At 38.1% G+C, this 26,994-nt stretch overlaps 1 protein-coding gene across 1 annotated transcript in view; it reads right to left on the reverse strand.

Annotated features, from left to right (window-relative positions):
- Positions 1-867: 867 nt before the first annotated feature.
- The window catches only part of LOC150100519 (uncharacterized), a 187,153-nt gene continuing 161,026 nt past the window's right edge, over positions 868-26,994 (reverse strand). Inside the window, exon 5 of the mRNA XM_090402671.1 lies at positions 868-1,038. Coding sequence (XP_090258797.1) covers positions 868-1,038 — 171 coding nt within the window. The remainder of the gene's footprint in view (positions 1,039-26,994) is intronic.

Raw genomic sequence — 26,994 nt, forward strand, 5'->3', positions numbered from 1 at the left:
AACTAGATCAACAACTAGTATAAATTCCAGCTGAATAATGTTGAAAGATGAATTATCTAACTGGTAACAGATACAGCTGAATAATGTTGAAAGATAAATGATCTAACTGTAACAGATAAATATTTGTTTTTGGCTTAGCCTTTGTATAAATCAAAATAATAGTTAAAGCAGATAATAAATTCATTAAAATGGGTGCTATGGCACCAGTTTTCACTTCCCCAAATCTTTTATTTACTAAATTTAATATTTATAGACAAATCAGGAAGGAGAGAAATAATTTCATAGAAATAGACAGAAAAGTGATGTTTCCCAGAAAATTAAACATCCCCCCCCATCGTACTCATCCCTGGAAAGAAGAAGAAAAAAAATGCACAACTGAAACATACAATCAAGAAATGCCAAGAAAGATGAAGTGAAATATCACAGGCAATGAAATGTTAAAATACCACTTTAAATAAAGCAAATATTATGTACACACATCACAAAAATTATTTGTGCTTTAACTATGAGACTAGCTGAATGACTTATATATCTTAAGTAATAAAATAATATCAAAGAGCCTTAAGCAAAAGTCATTCTAAATTCACACTGATAATACACACAAATCGCAGTGCATTTGCACTTTATCCCAATATACTTTTGTAGAAAACGTATGTTCTGGAACCAGTTCAAAGATCTTAGTTTTTCAAGGCACATCTAGAGCCTTCAATTTCTACAAATGTCTAAGATTCAAAATGATTTATATGCTAATCACAAATACTTCTCAGCTTTTTTTTCTTACATCAATCATTAAGAAAAACTTGTGACAATGTAATTCAATATACACTATATACAAATACTCTGTACAACATTATGAGATTAATAAGATTAATAATGTCCAGCATGATCTTGCTTCTTTGGCAATGATAATTTAGAATCCATTTGTTGAAAGCGAGATTCTAAAAGAACATGTTGAGACCTTTTAAGAAAAGAATCTTTATCTAGTCTTTGTCTTATCAAATCTCTGAGATCTGATGCAGCTTGGGCTAAAGCCCTGGACTACAAAAGTAAAAGAAAAGCATATGTATTAACATTTATTTCCAATTAAATAAAAAATACATATCATATTGAGAGTATTTAATTGTTTTATTCCACAAAATAGACAAATCATCTGGGAAAAATTTTAAAAAATCTATTTATTTCATCATAAAAATCATTCTACATATAAAAACATCTCTTCTACATATTCACATAAATCCCCAAATGTATATAGATAGAAGGGAATAACGAATCAAAAATTGATAAGGAAATGATAGTGCCATTATATAAGCTATATGTTACGATCCTAGATTTTTTTCAGTTATGTATCCTCAAAACAAAAATTTCAATTCCATAGTCTTGAGACTATGGAATGTTTGTTTTGAGGATACATAACTGAAACTAGTGGAAGAAGCATGTCATTAAAAAAAAAAAACACAAACATAGACCCAAAGTGGCTTGAGAAATTTGTTTCTTTTAATCTTTCATCTGGATTTTCAGCAATATCCTTGCTCATTCATAGTACTAATATATAATAAGTTTACAACTTTGTGATTTACATAAAAAAAATTAAAGCTTATCAGATAGATGGGGAAATATTTCAGAGTATTTCTGCACATCTACAGTCATAAGACTTATCACAGGAAACTAAACTTGCTACACAGCAATCTGGCAGTGCCTTTTACTCATTCACCACACACAAAAATCTACATATCATATGAGCTCTTTATCCTGCCATTTATTTCAATATAAAGTAATTATCCTATATCTAATAGCTTTCTCTCACAATCATATTGCCTCTTCTATCTGCCAAGCTTGGAGTACATTTATTATTATTTGGCAACCTACATGAAATCAACAGACTCATCATGGGAGGCCTACTCAACCAGCAACATGTCTATCATAATGAGCTTTGAAGTTATTTACGCTACCTGCATTCACACAATGCATTCCCATGTAAAAAAAAAAATCTGCTCCCTTCTTCACATCTCTATACAATTTTCAGGGATGGCCTTTCATTCTTCCCATCTTAACATCCATTCTTTTTATAATACCTTCTGTATTAATCTCATAGAATCCCTAAACTAACTTGAAGGTCTATCATATCTCCTCTATCCACCACCCTCTGTAATCCACATTCTCTCAAATGCTCTTCATAACCAACACTCCAGAATACTGGTATTGCTTTGGTTATGTCTTTTGAGAATATATATAGTGTTTCCACATCACAATGAAAACTAGTTGACCAAATCTGAGCACAATAGTCCATATGCAGTCTGACCAATGCATTATATACATGCATCAATTCCTTATCCCTACATATCAATGTACTTTTTATCATAGCAGCAACACTATGTGCAGTCTTTGCAACATGTGCCCTCAGAACTTCAGTCCACTGCCCACCATCACTCCATGTAGTTAAGATCCTGAATCTCAGCTCCACCAATATAGTATGTAGCCTTATATCTCTGTAACCCAAAGTGTAACACCTTGCATTTATTAATATTAAAACTGCAATCCCACTAATTTGTCCAAGCTAAAAGTCTATTTAAATCTTTCTGCAGAGAATTAACATCAACACTATTCCTAATAATTCTACCTAACTTTGCATTATCAGCAAACATTTGATGATCCCCAGTCAATCCACATGAAATATCATTAAGAAACAAGTTAAACAGTGGGGGCTCCCAAAAACAGAACCCTGAGGTACCTTCCTTTTCTGAGACATGGCTCCATCATACACAACTTGCTGGTATCATTCAGAGAGCCAATCTGCTATCTATTACTATCTGCTGCAGCTTGTACACCAACTTATGTGGTAAGCTATTGAATGCTTTTGTAAAGTCCAAGAATATTACTGTACATGATTCTCTCTTATCCAACACATTCATCACCTTATAAAACATAAGTAGATTGCTAAAAACAAGACCTGTCCCTCACAAATCCATGCTGACCATCATAGAGAATCTTATGTTCATCAATCCAATCTTTGATTGGGTTGATGACAACTGCAGATATATAGACCAGTCTATAACTGGAAACTTCTGTTCTCGAACCATGCTTGTGGAGAGGTATTATTTTGCCTTCTTTTCACACCTTCGGAACTTTACCCACGCAAAGATTCTCATAAAATAACCAGGAAAAGGAACATGATGATATATCATCCATTCCCACAGCCTTATTAACATCTAACTCAAGGAACACTTGAAGGTGAAAGAATCAGAGGTGTATCAATTCTCCTAATTCTTGCCTCCCTTTAACATTGCACAGCATCATTCACACCACTATGATATACGCTGAAGTATTCGTTAAATAATTCCACTATATATTATTTGCTATGGTTACTCTGCTACCATAACTATTCACCAGCATCAACTTCCCATAATTATTTTTCTTGTTTGCCACATAGTAGAAAAATTCTCTTGGATTAGCTTTGACCTGACTGGCCAATCTCCTTTGATATTCTACTTTTTCTTTTAATCATGCCTATCACTTTTCTGGCCTGAACTTTATATTCTTCATGCATCCATTCACTGGAAATTGTCTTATACTTCCTCCATATTTTTATAACACTGCTTGCTTGATTTCACTGTTCATTCATCTAACTTGTACTCTATTTATTCACTTGGTATGCAGTTATGTGCTGCTTATGTTAGATACTGCCTTATCATTTTCCATGTACTGTCATCATTTTTCTACACAATTCATCAACCAATGTATTGTTGCTGGTTGATTACAGAGCTTCTGATAATCACCCACCTTATAGTTCCATACATAGTCCTCGATAACAATTTTTCCTGTTTTGACTGCCCAAGAAACCAATACCGCATTGTCACTTTCACCAACAGGTGGTAGTGTTGATACCTCATTCACAACTACATCCTGTGAGACTATCACCAAATCTAACATTGATAAACTTCATGATGCTTCCATCACATGCTGCTTTAGATAGTTATCCCACAGAAATTAAACAAATTTACTCTCCTTGTTATTATATATTATCTCTTCTTTCTAATCCACATTCCTATAATTAAAATCTCCCATTAGAATCATCTTCCTTTTTTTTACTTACCCAACATTTCACAATCAATACTCTCCACATTTCCATTTCCTGGCCTATAACATCCTTTTCTATTGATTTCGATTTCACACTTATTATTTTTCACTTCGACTCTTGAAGGACACAATTCCTCTACTATCATTAACAATACTCCTCATCTCCCTATTCTTTCAGAAAATTCTATATCCCACCATTTCAAGTCCTGACAGTAGATCAAGTTTCACTTATGCCAATTATCTTTGGATATACTGATTCAATCAATGCTACAAACTCAGCTCCTTAATTTCTGATGCTCTGCATGTTAGTATACAAGCATAACATTCACTTCTCTCTTTGTTCTGACCATCCCTGTTTTCCTAATTTCACCATTTTTTGCACTGCATCACTTTGTTCTGCTATAATCACTTCCTTACCTTTGTATCCACTCTCTTCCCATCCTTTCACAATCTGCTTCTGAACCTCTTTCTGACTCTTAGTGGTACTAATTTGCACTCTTATTAAACAACAATCACTCCAAATGACCACCACCAAAGCCATTCACATGCATGCCATCGACTTTGAACCATTCTAACTTCCCTTGAAATTCATTCCATACATTCACCAATTGAATACACTCCACCTGACACAATTCAACCATTTGGTCATTCTGTATCATTGCTCTCCTTAATTCACATCTGTCATATCTGGACAACAACCTCGTCACTTTTCCAATGACACTATTATTATTCACTTACTGCACCAACCTCTTCAACTCCCTTTCCATATTTTTTTATTCCACTATTCAAGTTATTTGTGGCCACCACTAATTATGACACCCATTCCTTCCTTCCTTTTCATACCAACTATTCAACAGTTCTTTGAATGTGACTAAGACTTTGGTCTATGACCATATTAATAAACTGAAATCTGGTCTGATCAAATTTTTATCACCACTTCTCAATGGTAATAAGAATGCAACAGTCTCTATGTCCTTCATATTATGGCAGCAAATTTTCTGCATGACTATGTTACTAAATTAGTAATTTAATTATCTTTCCTGAAATTCAACTTGCTATCTATCAATCCCTTGCTTTTTCAGCTCCTGAAACAAAACTCAACCAATACATCTAATCTCCTCTTGCCAAAATGTATGACAAATGCTTTGCAACAATGAACTTGCATACCCATTCATCTGCCTATTCAAAACCTAACTTATAATTAAATTACTAATTTAACATAATTTGCAAACAACTATATTTTCTTTCACCATGAATTATATGATTAATATACAAATTAAGCAATCCTGCAACAGAACATGTGATACATCACTTCCCCACTGACGACTTGGCTTCTATTAGTCAAATATTCTTATATCCAATCTAATAACTACCCATCTCCTTATTTCAACAACAGTTTGTTATGTAGTATTCTCTCTAAATCATTATATAAGCATCTCCTCTGTTCAGTATAGTTGTCACCCTATGACATCGGTTCCCAACCGGTGGTATGCGTATCCGTTCAGGGGTACACGAAAAATAATCAGTAATAGCGGAAAAACAGTAAACAAAATGCAAAACATTAGTTATGGAATAATAAATGTCAGTATTTAAAAACAAGGGGTTACAATTTATAGAAATGGGTTTAAAAGGGGGTACACAAGTGGAAAAAGGTTGGGAACCACTGCCCTACAATAAAATGTAACCAGGTCACTGAAGCAAGCCATTCTCTTAATGAATCCATGTATCCTCTAGAAAGATTCTTATTCTCATCAATCTGATCTTGTATTCCATCTAGTGGGAGAACCAGAGGTCATCCCTGGAAACTGTATAAGGAGGGTGTGAGTAGGGGAGTGAGAGGCAGGTTTTTTTTCATGCAGAGTTGTGAATGATTGGAATGCATTGCTGAGAGTGTGGTGTCTGCAGAGGATTTGAGTGTGTTTAAAGCACGGTATGATGAGCTGTGTTTGATAAAAGGACCTCCTAGATCTTTGACTCCATGAGATCTTGGATAATAATAATCTCTAACTAGTCTTCACTCTTCAGGAGATGTTCCTGTTAAAAAAACTCAGACATTTCTTAGTCCTTTTGCACATTCCTTTCTATATATATATATATTAAAGTATTTTACCTTGGGTATAATAAATGTTAAGGATGCCAAGCTATTTTAAATTTGGTTTTACTCCATTTCCCAAGTAAGCAAACAGACAAATAAGTCAAGTTTGTGCCTGCACATACTGCGAGTCTAACTGACCCTCAAAGTAGTGCAACTCATGGTAAAAGTAGAATAATGTCTGATCACTATTCTTAATATTTACCCTTAATGCACAACCCATCTCCTTGAGGAGATGTATGATGCTATGTATTAAAGGCAAGGGGCCACTACCCAGACCGGTTTTGACCTTTATTGAGGTCTCATCAGGTGGCAGCCAGGCTAGAAATACCAAGATTTTAGTAATACAGAGCTGATAAGTATTTTACCAGAATAAGTTACCATAAGGTGTTTTAACCTTATTAAATAAAAATATCAGGATGAGATATAAATGCAGAAAGTATTTTACCTTGGGTATAATAAATGTTAAAGATGCCAAGCTATTTTAAACTTGGTTTTACAACCATTTCCCAAGTAAGAAAACAGACAAATAAGTCAAGTTTGCACCTGCACGTATTGTGAGTCTAGCTGACCCTCAAAGTAGTGCAAGTCAAGGCAACTCATGATAAAAGTAGAATAAGCTCTGATCACTGTTCTTAATATTTACCCTTAATGCACAGCCCATCTCCTTGAGGAGAGCTAGACTCACAATACGTGCAGGCGCAAACTTGACTTATTTAATAAATTTAGTTTAATCCTTTATCCAAGTGTGAGCAAACAAAGTTTGCGCCTGAAAGTATCTTCAGGACTGAGGTAAGGTGGTACACACCAGGGCAACTCGTTGCAAAGGTGGGGCAAGCTACCAATACTCCTGTCTCAGTATCTCCTATAATGCAAAACACATCTCCTTGCGGATATGTCTAATGTTATGCATTAAGGGAAGGGCCACTACCCAGACTAGTTTCGACCTTTATTGAGGTCTCTTCAGTGGGAGCCAGGCCCAAGCTGAGATACCAGGCAGAAGCATTTGCAGGTCATCTCTACCTATAGAAGTTGCCAAATGGTGTGCCACCCATTTTTAATAAATTACTCTGGATTTAGAGAAAGATGTTGAAAGTTTATTTTTCACTTGGTTAGAATATAATAAATTTAGTTTAATCCTTTATCCAAGTGTGAGCAAACAAAGTTTGCGCCTGAGGGTGGCACACTATTTGGCAACTTCTATAGGTAGAGATGACCTGCAAATGCTTCTGCCTGGTATCTCAGCTTGGGCCTGGCTCCCACTGAAGAGACCTCAATAAAGGTCGAAACTAGTCTGGGTAGTGGCCCTTCCCTTAATGCATAACATTAGACATATCCGCAAGGAGATGTGTTTTGCATTATAGGAGATACTGAGACAGGAGTATTGGTAGCTTGCCCCACCTTTGCAACGAGTTGCCCTGGTGTGTACCACCTTACCTCAGTCCTGAAGATACTTTTAGACGCAAACTTTGTTTGCTCACACTTGGATAAAGGATTAAACTAAATTTATTATATTCTAACCAAGTGAAAAATAAACTTTCAACATCTTTCTCTAAATCCAGAGTAATTTATTAAAAATGGGTGGCACACCATTTGGCAACTTCTATAGGTAGAGATGACCTGCAAATGCTTCTGCCTGGTATCTCAGCTTGGGTATGGTCCCACTGAAGAGACCTCGCTCCCACTGACGAGACCTGAAGAGACCTTATTTGCCAAGACGTGAAAGACAGCTCCAGTTCGAAGAAGAAAGCACCTGTGCCTACCAGTCCAAAAGAGGATCCAGTTCCCGCGGCCCGAAGAGAGAGCTCCATGCTCATTTTCTGCAGAAGTACCTCAGTGTTGGTAAGACCTTTTTTCTTATTATTGGCTCTTTTACCCATTCCTTCTGGTATCTCTTCGCTTGTTGTGAGGGACACCGGGCGTTCCCCGACTTCGCCCTCCTTTCCCCCCCCCCTTCTACAGCCAGTAGTTAGGTCTTCCCCCAACAATGCCTTTATTCTTACCCAGAACTAGAACACTTGGCATCGAAGTCAAGCGGCTCCCAGATGAGCGGACCTTAGTGAAAGCTCTGATTGATACAGTAGGGGCAGAAAACATATACGGTTTCACACCGTACTCAAAAGAAAGATTCCAAATTGTAGTAAAAAATGACCAAACAAGAAGCAAATTATTAGAGGGTTCCCCCTGTGCGGGACAAACGATCACACCTTATTTAATAGGGAGTTTACGGAAAACCTTAAGAATAACTAGATTTCCCTTGGAATACCTGGAGAATGAAGACAACGTCAAGAAATTTTTTAGCCAATGGGGCGATATTATTAGTATCAAAGCATTTGAACATCCAGATTACAAAGGCTGGAAAACAGGCGACGTTGAAATACAAATGGATATGAAAAAAGGAAGTTCCCAACTTCATTTTAGTGGGCCAAACAAGGGTCATGGTTAACTACCCGGGTGTTAAAAGATTGTGTTTCCGATGTAACTCTGAGGGTCACCTAGGGGCAGAATGCCCAAAACTACAGTGCAGAAATTGCAAATCAACAGAGCACAAAATAGTAAACTGCACAGAAGCTTGTCTTAAATGTGGGGACTTGACCCATAAAGTGGACATGTGCTCGCACAGAACAACCTCAGAAGTAGCCGGAGGGACCATAATACCGATCAGGGCTATACCCCTCGGTACACCTGAGGTATCATCAGGGAGCGATTTTCCAGAGCTCCGGCAACAGACCTCCATGAAACCCGTAACGGGTAAGACACCCAGGGCAACCCGCCACATCAAGGAAATAACAGCCAACTTCGAAACCCGCAGCAAAGAGGAAGAAGTTGTAACAACCAGCGCCCCAATAAAGCGCACAAGAGAGGCAGAAACAGAAGAGGCAAAAAAGGCTAAACAAAGCAGCCTACTCTCGTCAGAAGATGAAATGGACAACATACAAACTACAAGCCAACGCGAAGGCACCCAGCCCCTTGAGGAGGCGGTAACAAAGACAGGAAACCTATCCCCAGTAGCGGACCAACCAGCAGAACCCCATTCACATATCTGCAGCACGGACATTTATAGCATCACAGAAATGGAATTTCAAAATGACCTCGTTATGGATATTCCAAACAGCTCCGATAGTGAATCACAGGTGGAACATGTAGAGCAACAAACAGACAACACCCCCCCTTCCTCCAAATACCAACATGGATTTTAAAATTGCCACTTTAAACACCAACGGTTTACGCAACCCCTTTGCACAAAGCACTGTCTGGAAGCTAATGTTAAGGTACAAAATTAATATCCTCCTGATTCAAGAAACCCATTTTTATAAGCATTGGGACGTGGAGAACTTCTCGAGAAGCTACCCAGTCACTAGCTACTGGTGCTTTGGGGATGCTCACTCGCGAGGGGTGGGGATACTAATTCACCCCCCAATCGCAGGGGGGTTCTTCAACGTCCAGAAGGATGCCATGGGACGTCTAATAATGGTAGACTGGAAGTACGGTGGCTGTACCATCCGGCTTGTTGCAGTATACGCCCCGAACAGCCCATACCACAGAAGCGGTTTCTTCTCTGCCCTTGAAAACTACCTCTTGGGAGCAGAACACCTAATAGTAGCCGGGGACTGGAATTGTGTGGAAGACACACGTTTGGACAAAGTAGGCGGGAACGCAAACTCCGGAACCGGCGGAACCGCCGCTCTAAAAAGATGCTGTGCAAATTTTGATCTCGTCGATGTCTGGAGGAGGAATAACCCATCGAAGGTAGAAACAACGTGGTGCCGCGGCCAGATATCGACGAGACTAGATAGGGTGTACGTGTCCCAAAACTTGGAACAGTATGTTCAAAGGACACGTCACACCACAGCACACAACATGTCAACAGACCACAAATTGGTCATTTTAAAAATTACACTCCCAGAGGTTATGGAAACAGCCAGAGGTCCCTGGAGGCTTCCTCCTACCTTTCCCAGTCTTTTTAGCGACCAGCTACAGAAACTCTGTGATGAATGGACAAACATCAACTGGGACTGGGAAAACTGGCTGCACTTTAAGTGGCAGGCTAAGGAACTGTTTCAAAAATGTGGGCGCGAAAGGGTCTACCAACAACGTAAACGGCTGAGGGATCTCCACAGGGAACTCGGCTGGTACCGGTCAAGCGAACGGAGCGGAGTTCCCTGCGGACATCTTATCAGACAGGTAGAAATAGAGCTGCAGCAAGAGCGGCAGAGTAGAGTCGATGACCTCGACTTTCGCACGAGACTCTATCTCAGAAATTTGGAAACACCCTCCGCCGCATTCTACAATCAACAACGGGTGGCAGCAAACGATGAAAGAACGATTTACCAGATCGAGGAGAAAGGCCAGATTCTAAATTCAACCCATGAAATACTCCGTCACTTTCACCAGCAGTATCTCGGCATCTTCGCTGACCAGCAGGGCACGGATGACTTCAGTGAGTGGGACGTCAAACGTTTTCCCGAGCATCTTAGCGCCCTGCATGACAGGCCGATAACTGCAGCTGAAATAAAAGCCATGTGCAAAACGATGAAGACAAAAAAGACCTCAGGGCCAGACGGACTGGGGATAGAATTCTATAGATCTATCTGGGACCTTGTACTGCCAGCACTAGTAAAGATCTTTAACGAATTCCTCACTTCGGGAAACATCCCCGAGGAATTCGCTAAGAGCTATACAATCTTTATCCCCAAAAAAGACCGAGATCGGACTTTGTCAAATAACTGGCGTCCCATCTCCTTGACTAACCTAGACTATAAACTTTTCGCAAAAATTATCTGTACACGCATTAAGGGCGGAATAGAAAACATAATAACAAGTTCACAGGTCTATGGAATCCCAGGTAGATCTATGGAATTTAATCTCTTCCTGCTAAGAGACCTAATCAGACTGGCCAAGGAAAAAAAATACCCCCTGGCACTTCTCTCCACCGACCTGGAAAAAGCGTTCGACAGCGTCAGCCACACGTACTTACAGGACATCCTAAAAAAAGTGGGCATAGGCCCGAGACTTCGGCGTACAATTAAACATATGTACGCGGAGGCCTCGACACAACTGTCTATTAATGGGTTTCTGACAGAACCAATCCGTATAAAGAGAGGGGTTAGGCAAGGCTGCCCACTAAGCCCCCTTCTCTTTTCCCTAGCATTAGAACCCCTCATTAAAAGAATAGAGAACACCCCTGCAATTAATGGTATTCCACTGCCCCAAGTTTCCAAACAGTGCAAAATAGTAGCATATGCAGATGATGTAGTGGCCACACTCAGAGACTCTGAGTCTATCTGCATCTATCTTGACATACTGCAAAACTTCAGCATAGTCAGTGGTCTCCGAGTTAATGCACAAAAAACCAAAATCAAAAATTTTGGAAATTTCCATAACACCGGATTTCCCTACGGTTTAGCGCTGTATACGCAGCCGCTAACAATACTAGGAGTTCCCTTTTCTGAGTCGCTAGCTTTACCAGTTAAAAAATTACAGGAAATAAGTACGGAAAAGATAAATCTATTCAAACCGACCTTTTTCTCCTTTTATGGCAGAGCCACAGTGATAAAAACAATCATTACCCCAATGCTGATGCACACAATCAATATCACAGGCATCACACTGCTACAAGAAAACCAATTATCCAAAAAACTGGTAGATTTCTTTTGGAATGAAAAAAAACATGAGGTTAAAAAACAATACTTGCAACTAAAACATGAAGAAGGGGGGTACGCTCTGCCTGATCTCAAAAGCTTGCTTTATGCAAATACATTCAAAACCGTACGGAAGGCCTTAAACTCAAACCATATTTCAGGCCTCCTAATTAGATATTTTATAGGACTTTTCCTCCCCCTCTTTGGAACCACGGACTATGCTGGACACCGTGCAAGGGTTGTGCCCCAGTGGTACCGCACACTAGTAAAATCACTCACAGTACTTAGAGACAAAGGAACAGAAATCCTCACACACAAACCGAAAGCAGTATACTGGGATTTCTTCCAACTCTCCAGGCGTGATACACCAAACCTTGGGACAAATAATGAAATTCTCTTTAAAAACATCAAGAATAGCTGGGGACAGCCTTTTCATCGGGATCTGGCCTGGCGAATAGCCTATGGGCGGCTCCCGGTGAAACAGGTTAAATCTAGGTACGTACCCAGTCCGTGCGATCCCTTTTGTGATGTCTGCCGGGGCGTGGAAACGGTGGAGCATTTCTTTTATTTTTGCCCACCAGCCCAACGCGTCTGGCAAAGACTGAGCACAGCACTGGGAATCCCGATGCTATCACTAGAAGAGGTCATATACCTGCAATTCCCGCCACCAGTCAACAAGACCCAAAAATTCGCCATTTTTTTAATTAACGTCTTAAAGTGTCACATCTGGAAGGTACGGAAAAAATCCCAGGTACGGGACGCAAATTTAATGTACGCAGGAATAAGGAACGGTTTCTTTTTTTACCTTCCTAAATTTCTTGCGCAAGAGAGACATCTACTAGGCGACTTTAAATTTGTGAACAAATACTGCAAACCACCGAAAATATGCTTTCTTATACAGGGACGCATCAAGCCCTGTATATTTCTTTAGTATCTCCAAAACTCCACCTAACTCTCCCTAGGAAAAGTAACAACCACTCTGTTCTTCCTCGCCACAAAGCTTTCGCTGGCACGGTTTCCTTTACTCCAAATAAGGGGGGTAGATCTGAGAACCCGGGCTGCGAAGCGGTGCTGCTCCTTGTGAGCGGCATCTCCCGGGCCAGTCTTCTACCCCATTCTAAGTCCCAGTGGTACCAGGTTTGCAAGTTCCTTATTTTGTTTCCTTTCAGTTCAACTGACCGGACCTTAAGTCCTTTGATTTTTATGTAATTTAAAAAAAAAAAAGTTCTAACTGAAATTATTGTTTACAAAACAGGTCAATGGATCTCCTTCATAGATAACTGATGAAATTATTAAGGATAAATTTATAAGTGAACTATTAGTCAAAATTTTTATGGTTAAATTTTCTTTTTTTTTTTAACAGATAAATTGAGAATATGTGTCACAGACCAATTAGCCATATAAGGCTAAACAGGTTGACTGAGGCCTCTTTTACCTCCTACTGTCCTACTCTATCTTTCATTATTCTCCTCTCTCACTGTTTGCTGACCCTCAGCATGCTTTATTCTCCAAAGGCCGATGATGAGAGACATGAACTCCCATTCGACCTCAATAAAGGTCGAAACTAGTCTGGGTAGTGGCCCTTCCCTTAATGCATAACATTAGACATATCCGCAAGGAGATGTGTTTTGCATTATAGGAGATACTGAGACAGGAGTATTGGTAGCTTGCCCCACCTTTGCAACGAGTTGCCCTGGTGTGTACCACCTTACCTCAGTCCTGAAGATACTTTCAGGCGCAAACTTTGTTTGCTCACACTTGGATAAAGGATTAAACTAAATTTATTATATTCTAACCAAGTGAAAAATAAACTTTCAACTTGACTTATTTGTCTGTTTGATTACTTGGGAAATGGAGTAAAACCAAGTTTAAAATAGCTTGGCATCTTTAACATATATATATATAAATGATATTCCATCTGATGTGTCAGCCTTATTAACATCAAGCTTATTTAAAATTCCAAAGCACTTCACTCTAATGAACTAGTTCATAGAGTGAAGTGCTTTGGAATTTCTTATGTTAAGAACCCTCTATTTCTTCCCATTTGTATTCAACACTACTCCCAACTCCCCAACAAGAAAGCATGAAACATTTAGTGAACATTTCTTCAATACCTTTCATAGATGTTACCAACGTGCCATCTCTCTAACAGCTAAAGAAGTAAAATTTCACATATTCAGACTAGTCGGATAACTGTAGAATTCTATGGAAATTTACTTTGCTGCCTCAGGCAATTGTGATTCATATGGCAAATTCTTTTTCATTACACATGTCATAGTTCTACCCTTTGTTTTATACTCCTCACACAGCTGAAAAGTACACCCACCCACCCACCCACCCTCTTTATGTCCCTTCCATGACATCTGTTTTGCACAATCTCATGATTAACCTATTTTACTCCCACTCCATTTATCCTTCCAATTCTAGGTAGTCTAATATTACCATCAGTAACTGATCTGATCAAAGTTCCAGCCACTACTAGTTTCCTTCTTCCACATCCCTTCAACTGATCACATCACAGAAAGTCACATCACCAATCTGTTTCTCAAAATTTTATGGTTTCATGCAGTGCGGTTCCACACTTTTCTTTGAGGCCTGCATCTACTTAGCAATCATGTCAAAAATCACATGACCACTAACTTCTGGCATCACATGAGAAAGTGGTAGGTTATCCAAAAAAGCTACATAATAGTCTTATAAGAGTAAAAAGCTAACTTTTTGCATGGATGGATAGTGAGTGGATTGTGAATGTACAGAGATTACATGTTTGTTCAAGAAAGGTGTGGTAAGTATTGTAATCTGTAGTTAAGAATTTCTGCATACCTGGAAGATAAGAAAATACCAGAAGATCTAGAGGTGAGTCACTAAAATTGTCTTTGAAGTGTGGGACATTGGTTCTGAGGATAGCTATTACTGAAACATAATGGTGAGAGGAGCTTATTTAGTAGTTGGGAAATAAACTGATTGCCTTCCTAGGCATGAGTAAAAGAGGCAGCCTGAAGTGGATTGAAAAAGTTCCATGCTTGGTTTTTAAAATAGGATTTTAGGATTTAACCCTCCTACCAGCCAAGGTGGATGAAATAGCAAGACTACCCCAGACTTTTTTCATGGATCAAAACTTCATCAGCATTCTATCTTTTATCAAGTATTTACCCTCCTCTGCTGTTAATCCCTTAACGGCGATTTGAGAGCATTAGTGGATTAACTGTGGTGGAGCGACTTTTGTGTCACTTGTCTTTACATGTACTCTGTTACTTCGAATTTTCTTCACTGTACTAGGATATCTGTTTTTTTTTTTTTTTTTTTTTTTTTTTTTTGTTGAACAATTTATTTCTTGTGTCTCTTTCCAAAAATAGAAGTTTCACACTGCCAAAATAAATAATCAATCCTGAAATGACCATAGATCAGCCTTTGCAATGAATATACTTTAGTAATAGTTAATTTCCTCCACTTCACTGACAGTATAGATTCTTTTTCGTGAATTTTCAAATGTTTGTTTACGTTTAAAATATTTTGTCAAATATTTATATTTTTAAATAACATTTAGTGAAATAAATATGACATTTTGCTTTCTTTCTTTGTAAAATACCTTTATATGGATTGTCACATTTCAATTTCAGGAACGAATTTTTTTTTTTTTTTTTTTTTTTTATGAACAACAAATGATTATAAACTGCACTGCTCGGTTTCCGATATTGTATATTTTTTAGTATCAAAAATTTATACCTAATTGTATTTTATCAGAGACTCTTCGCCTTCTTCTTTTGCTGAAAATTGCAACAGAGGTTTTTTTTTTGTAGGATGCACATTATTATAATATCCAGTGCTTAACCACTGTAGATATGTTGAAAATATAATAGGAAGGATATCCTGAATGGAATGATTAAAAATTTATGCTCATTTTTAGGATTTTTTACTGCAAATTGCTCACCAGTGTGGTTTAATAGCACATGTGTTAAACTTGTTGATAGCCAACTAAATAATACAACGAGACTGATTTCTGGCACAATTAAATCAACGCCCACACACTGGCTTCCAGCTCTTAGTAACATTGTTCCACCGAATCTGCGCAGGACTAAGGCTCTCTTACATGAGTATAAGAAAATCTTGGAGAACACAGCCCTACCAATACATTTAGATCTCCCAGACTTAAGTGTACGACAATTGAGATCAAGACATTCACCATTACAATTAGCCCAACTGCTACTACATTCTAACTTTGACGTGAAGCAAAAGTGGCAAGAACAGTGGGAGAGCCATACAGATGACATAACAAAATTTTCTCTCAATGAATTACAAGAAAGTTTTGATGCTTGCTCACACCTCCCATGAAAATCCTGGACTCAGCTTAATAGAATACGAACTGGTCATGGTGTATGTGCGGACATGCTTTTTAAATGGGGTAAACGACCATCTCCGCATTGTGATTGTGGAGCTCAGAGACAAACTGTGAACCATATTGTGACTCAGTGTTATCTCAGAGCATATTCAGGAGACAAATTGGACTTTTTAGTGCTACACCCGAAGCTATGAACTATCTGATCAATATGGATGTAACCTTTTATTGGTTTTTAAAATGACTTTTGACTTTGAATTTTATATGTTATTAAAGTGTATTGTACTGCATGTTTTGATATTCATGCCATACGAATAAATAAATAAATTAGCAGACATTCGAAGCATATTCTGATATTGCATTTGTAGGATGACAGTGTTTATAAATATTAATTTCCCCTATTAGCCAACGTCACATAACTTCCTGATTTATAATAATAGGGAAATAATATGTATATTTTCTTGTTTATAATTTGCAAATTTATAATAATCAAAACTTAGTTTCTGTGTTGAAAAAATGAAACGTTATGTGGAACAATTATTATGGAAAAATCACGAATGAAATAAAAACTGTACCTATGTTTCATAACAGTTTTCGGGTGTCTGGTAATGTTGCAACGGGAGGGGGGGGTGCTATCAAAGTCAAAATAAAGTTCATTTGTATTGTGAAAGGAAATTTTCACATTTGATATACATATTTTGATAAAAATAAGCAAATGTATCACTTACTTTAAAAATTGGAGAATAAAATATCTGAATTATGCAGTAAATATCTATAACTGTTAATTTCATTTTGTAATGACCAATTATACAGGGAAACCAAGAAAGTGAAAGTACAAAGAACAGTAGATTACTATATAATATAAAGAAAAAATTTAGTGATATGATTAAAGAATTTCACGTTATTCTCTATAAAGCAAAGTTGCTCCAGCGTGTCCTAAAGGAAATCTGTGAAGTATTATTCGATTTTGATGGTTTTGTACAAAAATAAAAATAATATAATCTGGAACGTCGGCAGCCGGTTTTCTTTTCTTTTTTTAAAAGAATATTTCAAATAATTATCGTGAATTAATTTCTTCGAAAACAAAGAATGTTTTGTCTAGAAAGCGATTAGAAAAATATTAGCGCAAAAAAATTAAAAATGAAATTGGTTCTCCAAGGTAAGGCAATATTTAAGTGAAGAAATTACGCAAGACCTTTATTTTGTCCAGAAATTAAAATTGTATTGTACAATAAAAACATAAATAATTTCTCTATTTTTAGTCTATCCTATATAACTAAAATCAATGACCAACATAGAACAAGGATGTGCATTTCTTGTTATAGGCAACTGAGAGGTAGCTATAAACGTGAGATAATCCGATTAACCATTCTCTTCAGCGTGAGAGTTTATCACACCTTCTAATGGACAGGATGGTCAAATTGCACTTCTTATCCTGGTTCTTTAAACAGGTGGGCTGAATCATATCCAGATTTAGTTGGACGTCTATAGATGTCCTGGCCGTTTGGAAGGTTAACACTGAGCACACAACACAATACCAAATGTACAATAAGTTTATAAATTTTCATGAGTAAAATTAGCATTAAAAAATAAAACATTAGATGTTCCATTTTATACTACTTTTTCTTTAAATAACTGGTAATCAGAGTTCCTTGATTGCAAGAATTTATATCTTGTAGATATACTTGCGTATATGAAAAAAAAAAAAAAAATGACTACTTCCTATAAATAAATTACTAACTCTTTCAAAACCCCTTTTACTATAAAAACAACATTTTTTATAATAAAAAGCATTTTAAAGAGTTAGTGATACATTTCTTTGTAATTACTGCTGACCTGGTTAAGTGGTTAGCTCATCCACTCCCCAGCCAACATGCAATTCAAATTGCATTGTGGGCACGGATGTCTGTGGTCATCTCTAGGTGGGGAGATGAATTTCATCACCTGGTGTAAGATCACTGCCCTGCTTGTTGGAGCTCTAAAGTGGCTTGAAAAGTTCTATGTTTATCTCTAGAGCAAAATTTTTGGATAATGTATAAATTAAAAAAAAAACAAATCCTTAGCCCACCAACATAAAAGAAATTTAAAAAGCATACCTACATAACAAAAGTTTGCAAAGTATTGCAGTTAATTAGAGCTTTAATATATAATGCTTAATAAATGCTTACTGGCCTGGTTGGCCAAGTGGTTAGCTTGTCTGTCCTCCAGTCAAAAGACTGAGGGTTCGAATCCCTGTGGGCATGGATGTTTGTGAGTGTCTGTGAAAATACAGGTGGTGTCACGTAATAATAATAAAATAACAATTATACTAAATTTTATTTATTTCATTTCCTGGTATGAGATCACTACCCTGCTCTGATGAATTTAAAAGTTCTAGGATTATTTAATTCTTAGCTTACATATGATAGTAAATGTAAGTGCCTATTCTTTGTTTTGTACAGTTGAGCAATACAATCTAGGAACAGATATCCTGTAAAGAATTGTTATTATACAGGCATCTCTGCCTGTACAAAGATTGATTATAGGAGACCCAAACTAGCCATGCAATATCTATCCTAACTCTCCTTGAATCCATTAACAGACAAAATGCCCACAACTGAATCCTGGCAACCTGTTCCATTCATTAACCACTTTCCAAACACAAAATCTAGTCTTCGTATTCCTACCCATACTTAACTTCCGGGAATGACCACTTGTTCTGTCCCCCTCTAACCAACTGCTGAAACATTTCCACTGCCCTTGCATCAATCCTATAAAACCCTTTGGTAATGTACACATTTCTATCATAATTGCCTCTTTTTTTCACCTGTCAACCGACTTCTGCAATTCACAAATCCTCAATCTATCCTTACAGGGAACATTCGAGACACTATCTTGGTCTCTCATCTCTGGGTCAAATCCACCACTTCCTCATCCCTCCTAAGAAACCCAGGTGACCAGACATGGGCATAGTAATTCAGACATGGATGTATCAAGGCCTTATGCCGCTATAAAGCTCAACTCTCTATCTACCACTATATCTAAATTCCTAGCTTCATCTGTATCCTGGAGTAGAGTTCCATCAATGTGGTACATAGTCTATCTCAAAATGCATAAATTTACATTTCTTTACATTAAACTGACATGCATTATGTCTTGTCCATACTGATAGCCTATTTAAATCATCCTGCACTCTTCACCTTGTCTTGATTGTTACTCTATCTAATTTTGCATCATCAGCAAACAACTGAATATTTATAGAATGAAAGCCAAAAGGCTATTTTTCTGGCAACCTTAATAACAATGAAGGGGATACAAATCCTTTGATGTTTATCTGCCAGTAGCAAAACTCTAAGAACTAGGACTAAGATCTAGGAGTTTCATACCAAAAAACTATCGGCAAATCCAAGTGTAAGTAACCACTTGGTAGTACAACACCAAGGCAACTCGTATCAAAGGTGGAGCAAGATCCCTCACTATCCTTGATATTTTCTCATAATGTAAAAACACAGCCCCTAGGAGATGTAATACTGTAATTACATTATGAGGAGAGGTCACTACCCAGACCAGTTTCAACCTTTTTTGATGTCTCATCAGTGAGTAGGTAGACCTGGAAGATAACAAGGTTTAAGTGAAAAGAACTTACATACCTTCACTATACGAATGCCATAAAGGTGTGCCTGTATATTATAACATAGAATGAAAGCCAGAACTAAGAACTAAAGAACTAATAGCGAAACTCTAAGATCTTAGTCCTAGTTCTTAGAGTTTCGCTACTACTGGCAGATAAACATCAAATGATTTGTATCCCCTACACTTGGATTTGCCGATAGTTTTTCGGTATGAAACTCGTAGATCTTAGTCCTAGTTCTTAGAGTTTCGCTACTGGCAGATGAACATCAAAGGATTTGTATCCCCTTCATTATTATTAAGGTTGCCAGAAAAAATAGCCTTTTGGCTTTCATTCTATGTTATAATATACAGGCACACGTTTATGGCATTCGTATAGTGAAGGTAGGTATGTAAATTCTTTTCACTTAAACCTTGTTATCTTCCAGGTCTACCTACTTACTGATGAGACCTCAAAAAAGGGTGAAACCGATCTAGGTAGTGATCTCTCCTCATAATGTAATTACAGTATTACATCCCCTAGGGACTGTGTTTTTACATTATGAGAAAATATCAAGGATAGTGAGGGAGCTTGCTCCACCTTTGATACGAGTTGCCTGGGTGTTGTACTACGAAGTGGTTACTTACACTTGGATTTGCCGATAGTTTTTCGGTATGAAACTCACAGATCTTAGTCCTAGTTCTTATAGTTTCGCTACTGGCAGATAAACATCAAAGGATATGTATCCCCTTCATTATTAACTGAATATTTATTTCTCTTCAGATCATTTATGTACAAACTAAACAGTACCGATTCCAGTATAAAACCTTGCAGCGCACTACTAGTCACCTGCTTTCTCCTGGGTTCTGCCATTCCATATACCACTTATTAGTATCTATCCATCAGCCACAAGGGTGGCTGATGGATAGATACTAATAAGTAGGTACTATGCATATAACCAGTGGTATCCTGTCAAACACCTCTGCAGCAGCATCATTGTGTAGCCATTATATTTATCCTACTCAGCTGTCACTATTATAAAAAGTTAGTAAATTACTAAGACACAACTGACCCCTCACAAAGACATGCTACCTCTCCCCCCTAAGAAACTCCTTTATGCAAATTATTATTATTATTATTATTATTTCGGGCGACTCCAGGAGTCCTTAGACTCATCGAGGGAGGCCCTAAACATCATGTCCACACAACTATGCGATTACATTCTCAAAGTATCTATCATACCTTGCCTTGAACTCGTTCACCATCATAGCACCCACAACAGACTCTGGCAGCTTATTCCACTCATTTACCACTCTAAAAGTAAAGAACCCAGCTCTAACACCCCTGCTAACCACACTCTTGCCCAGCTTCCATAGGTATCCCCTAGTTCTCCCACCACCAGTCCTGATCTCAAAAATATCCTCTGAATTAATCCTATAGAATCCCTTTAGCAATTTGAAGGTCTCAATCATATCTCCCCTTTTCCGCCTATCAACTAGTTTCTGCAACCCACAAATCTTCAACCTGTTCTCATATGGTTCATTCCATAGACCTGTTATCATCTTAGTCACTTGCCTCTGGATCCTCTCCCCATCCTCCCCATCAAGAAGAAAATATTTTTCAACAACCAAGTGAGTTGATGAGCTGATTTAGCTACTTTTGCAATGTGCCCCCTAAACTTCATCTCCCTATCCACCAAAACTCCCAAGTCCCTGGCCTCATCAATCTCTTGGAGTACAGTTCCACCAATGTGGTATACTGCTGCTAATCTTTTCACCCTAAAATGCACAACCTTACATTTTATCACATTAAATTGACATCCATTCTCCTTGGCCCAGAACACCAATCTATCTAAGTCATCCTGCAAGACTTTGACATCTTCTGCATTCACTATTGCCCTACCCAACTTTGCATCATCAGCGAACAAATGAATTGTTCCACTTAGATCCTTCCCTATATCGTTAATGAACAGATTAAATAGCAGTGGTCCAAGAACAGAACCCTGTGGCACACCACTAGTCACAGGCCGTCTTTTGGACTCTACTCCTGAATAAACTACTCGTTGATATCTCTCCATCAACCAACCACCTATCCATCTCACCAACCCTATATCCATTCCCATATGTTGTAGTTTACGGATTAGTATTCCATGTGGTATCCTGTCAAACGCCTTTGCCAGGTCCAGCAGTATCACTGTAAACCCATTTCCCTTATCCAGTTCAGCTGTCACTTTGCTATAAAACTTGAGCAAGTTACTGAAGCATGATCTACCCTTCACAAAGCCATGCTGTCCCCTGTACAGTATCTCACTTCCATCAATCCATTCCTGTATTTTTCCCTTGACTACTTTCTCCAAGACCTTGACAACGACTCCTGATATGCTGATCGGTTGGTAATTTGCAACCGTAGTCTTGGATCCTCCTTTATGCAGTGAAACTATTTTCCCCTCTTTCCACACCTTCGGGACTAAACCAGACCTAAGACTCAGATTAAACAACATGGTCAAGGGCACTGATAATTCCTTAGCCGCTTCATGCAAGACCCGTGCCAGTATACCATCCAATCCCACAGATGTGTTCACATTAAGGTTCTGTAATAAACTAGTCACCTCCACTTCATTCATTACTATTCCCATATAAACTAATGGTTCCTTCATTTTTTCAATGTCACCACCTGGATGATATGCTTTTGCAAAGTGCACGCTCAGTAACTCCGCTATATCGACTGATTCAGTGACCTCCTTACCATCGTCATTCCTTAAAATCATTTTGCCGTGTACAGTTTTTTTCTTACTTGCAGCATATTGAAAGAACTGTTTGGGATTTTCTTTTGCTTGCATAGCTAGTTTCCTTTCATAATCCGCTTTTGCTTTTTTTACCACACTCGTTACCTTTCTGGCCTGCACTTTATACCGTTCGTGTGCCTGCAGGTTACCCCTTTCTTTAAATTCCCTCCACAGTTATTTCTTTTTTTGCAGCTCAAACTTAATGGTGTTATTCATCCATTTAACCCCTACTTGTTTTACTATTCGGACCCTAGGTATACAATCAGCCATAACCACCTGTAAATGCTCCTTGACCACTTCCCATGCTCTATCGACGTCCGGCCCTTGCAGTTGTACATGCCATGGCACTGATCCAAGCAATCTCCTAAGCTTGTCATACTTGCCAGCATGGTAATTCCACATATACCCTGTCTTAATCGAAAATTCCACACCTTTAGCCACCTCCCAGGTCAAGACCTTATGATCACTCTCACCAATAGGTGGCAACATGGTCATATTCATTACAGTCAAATTCTCAGATGCTATTACCAGGTCAAGCACTCTCACACCCCTAGTATTTTCAATTACATGCTATCTCAGATAGTTATCCCTTAATAATTGAATAAAATCCTTTTCCTTCCTCACATGTGTCCTCTCCTCCTTCCAATCAATGTTACCATAGTTGAAATCCCCCATAATAATTACCCTCCTTCCACTCATTTCATCAATTTCCCTATGCATACTATCTCCACCATCTATTCCATCACCTGGTCTATAGCAGCACCCAACTGTATATTTTATTCTGCCAGTCTCAATCTCACACCAAATAGTCTCAAATGAGCTCCTTTCACTATCCTGCGATACAACTTCAATTCTCCGTGGCTGCAGTTCATCAGCTATCATCAATAATACCCCTCCCCCCATTTTATTCTCTCTGTCCCTCCTAAACACACTATAACCTACACATTCTATCCCACTAACTATATCATCTTCCGTCAGCCATGTTTCACTAATGCCAATAACCTGTGGCCAGGAAGAGCCAATCAAGGCCAAAAATTCATTCTTCTTGTTCCTAATACTCCTGGCATTAGTATACATGAAATGCAGTGATCCCTTAGTCCCACCCCTATATTGATGCATTATTCTAAATGACCCATTCCCATTTTTTGTCCTTAGTGCTGGCTCGGGTACATTATATACATTCTTACACTCATCTGTCTCACTGATGTCTACATATCCATCCCCCCCCCCCTCCTTGGTAGTTCTAGTTTCCCTGGTTTTGCACATCCATTTTCACTTCATTCAGCAACACTCTTTCCAGTCTCCGCACACCGAGTCCATTCAAATGCAGGCCATCCATCTTGTATAAGTCCTTTCGCCCTTCAAACTCATTCCACACCACACCGTCTGCATAACCTGCGCATAATGTCATTTGCGATTATGGCCCTCCTTCTAAACTCCTCTCTGTCATACCGCGGCAACAGACTAACCATTCTAACTCTGTCACTCTTTTCTTTCGCTACCTTTAACAATACTTTCAAGTCCTCTCTCATAAAAAATTTATCACCTTTCAATTCATTCGTACCCGAATGAAATTATTTTGCTCTTTCCAACATCTGTAAATGCTGCCACAGTTGACACTTAGAGATGAGAGAGGCACTGCCAGTTCTCTTGCACATTCTTGTAAAATGGAAGCTGATATCCCACAGCTGCATTTACATCAAGATTCTGCAATATCTTAAGAACCTCCTCATCCACCTCTGTTCCCATATTAGTCTCACATATGTCATCTCACAGGATAGTAATCACATTTGGATGATATACCCTTACAAAGTGGTTAGTGTAACTCAACTATTTTATCTGTTGTCACCTTGCCGCCACTTGTGAAAGTTATCTTTCCATAATTGTTTTTCTTCTTACTTAATACATAATGAAATAACTCTTTTGGATTTCCTTTGGCCTTCTCTGCTAGTTTCTTCTCATAATTTCATGTTGTTTAATTTTGATGGTACATATCAGAATACATGATTATAAGTAAATAATTATTTATTGACTTATTGCTGATATTTCACTGGTGTTATAACCAGCATCTTCAGAGCACAAAAACACAGTTGGTCACAGTGTGCGAGACAACAACATGGTGTAACAAAATTTTAGCAACAACATGAATACTATAGTCCTAATTAGGTGCCCCTCTATCTAAAAAAAAAAAAAAGTAGCAACAACACAAAGACTGAAGTCATAAAGAAAGCCAGTACTAGTTATGTCTTAAGATGACTGTCTCCCAAATCTTAGGCAAATTTATACAGTCATATTTGTTGAGATTTGGAGTATGTTTCAAGGCTTCTGTTGCTTTTAAGAGCAATCTCACTGACTTGTAAAAGCTTCTGTGCAGTACTTTTGTTTTCTTCCAGTTGATCCTGCGTGCAGGGGTATCCAAAGCATGGTCTGCTAGGACTTGCCATAGTGATAGTGCCGATATATCTTTTATATTCACTGATGCAAATGTCCACAGTTCTTCCTGTTTGACCATAGTAAGCTTGATCACACGAGCAGGGTACTTCGTAGACTCCTGGATGTGATAAAGGAGGAATGCTGTCCTTGGGTGAATGGATGAGAGTTGCTAATTTGATACACGGTCTGAATACAGTGCGTAGTTGATGTTTATTGAGAATTCTAGATATCTTTTCCGGTGTGCCTTTAATGTATGGGATGGTGACTGTTTTGTTGTAGTTCTCTGTGGTGGCAGGGGCTTCTTAGGAGCATTTAGTATTTTGTTTATCTTGTGGGGATTATAGTCATTGGCCAAGAAGGTGTGGCATAAGTAAGCTAGTTCAGCGGCAAGAACATTGTCATTGGAACAGATTGCTCTCGCTCTGTGGGTTAGCATTTTTAAGATACCACTGTTGAGAAGGGTGATGGTGTGATTGTTTGTGTAAATATCTCCCTGTATGTGTGGGTTTTCTAAAAACTGAGAATGATGAAGGAACCATCTGGAAGACTTGTGATTAGTGTATTCAGGAAGGGCAGACAGTAATTAGCTTCCAGTTCCATTGTAAAGTGGATTTTTGGATGCTGGCTATTTAAATGCGCTAAGAATGTATCCAATGTACCTGGGCCATGTGACCAAATAGCAAGCACATCATCAACATAGCATAGCCAAAGTGTTGGTTTGAGAGTGGTATTGATAGCTAGTTTTTCCAGGTGTTCGATGTAGAAGTTGGCTAAGGGGGAAGAAAGGGCGGTGAGGCATAGCTGTCCCATCTAATTGTTTGTATACAGTAACCCTCGTATAACACAGTACTTATGCAACATGGTCTAAAAATTGTAGTAACCCTTGTTAAAAATACCAAGCAATTTTATAAGCTAGGTTTTAATCCTTTTTCCCAAGTAAGTCAAATTTGTGCCTGAACATAGTTCAAGTCTGAGGCAACTCGTGGTAAAGGTGGAGTACTCCAATCACTTTCCTTAGTATTTTCCCCTAATGCAAAGCACATCCCCTTACAGAGATGTATGATGCTATGCATTAAAGGCAAGGGCCACTACCCAGACTGGTTTCGACCTTTATTGAGGTCTCATCAATGGGAGCCAGACCCAAAAAATGCCAAGGTTGAAGTAATGCAGAGCTTATAAATTTTACCTAAACACCTTGCCACAAGGTGCTTTGACCTTATTAAATAAAATACATCTCTGCAAGGGGATGTGCTTTGCATTAGGTTAAAATACTAAGGAAAGAGATTGGAACTTACTCCACCTTTACCACAAGTTGCCGCAGACTTGAACCATGTTCAGACACAAACTTGACTTGTCTGTTTGCTTACTTCAGAAAGAGGATTAAAACCTAGTTTATAATATTGCTTGGTATCTTTAACATAGTATATACCGAAGGTAAAAAACTTTCTACATGTAGTAACCCTTGTTCAGCGCAGTACTTATACAATGCGATTTCGATAAAAATACAGTCTACAAATTGTAGTAACCCTTTATCTTTGACGTCAAACCAAATGACAGGGAAAGTTCTGCCGAAGATTCTGATTGTGATGAATTCATTAAAGAATTCAGTTTAAAGAAATTAGCAGAAGGATTGGACTTGGCAAGAAAATTATTTTATGGATAACGATCTCTCAATGGAGTGCTCCGGAAAATTCACGAGACAATTGGATATTTGTTTAGCTCCATATTATGAATTTAATAAAAAAATTGCAGCATAGTGATAAGCAAGGTCTTATTACTGACCTCTTGATAATTAAACCAGCCTAAGTATGCAATGAGAATTATACAAATGATGTCGAGGTCCGGCCACTCATAAATAAAGAACATCTACGAAATGTTTGTTTTGAAGACAGTGATGACAATTAAATTATGCACTTTATTTTATTTTGCCTAAAACATTTATGGGTAATGAAGTTTACGTACAATTTGTATTTTTAAAATTTTATACTATGTATTTTGTTTTATTATTTATACGTTTTTCTTAATTTACATGAATTACCTAAA

This window comes from Typopeltis vanoorti, chromosome 13 (assembly GCF_054136105.1).
Source record: "Typopeltis vanoorti isolate ZY-2024b chromosome 13, IOZ_Tvanoo_1.0, whole genome shotgun sequence".
Classification (NCBI taxonomy): Eukaryota; Metazoa; Arthropoda; class Arachnida; order Uropygi; family Thelyphonidae; genus Typopeltis; species Typopeltis vanoorti.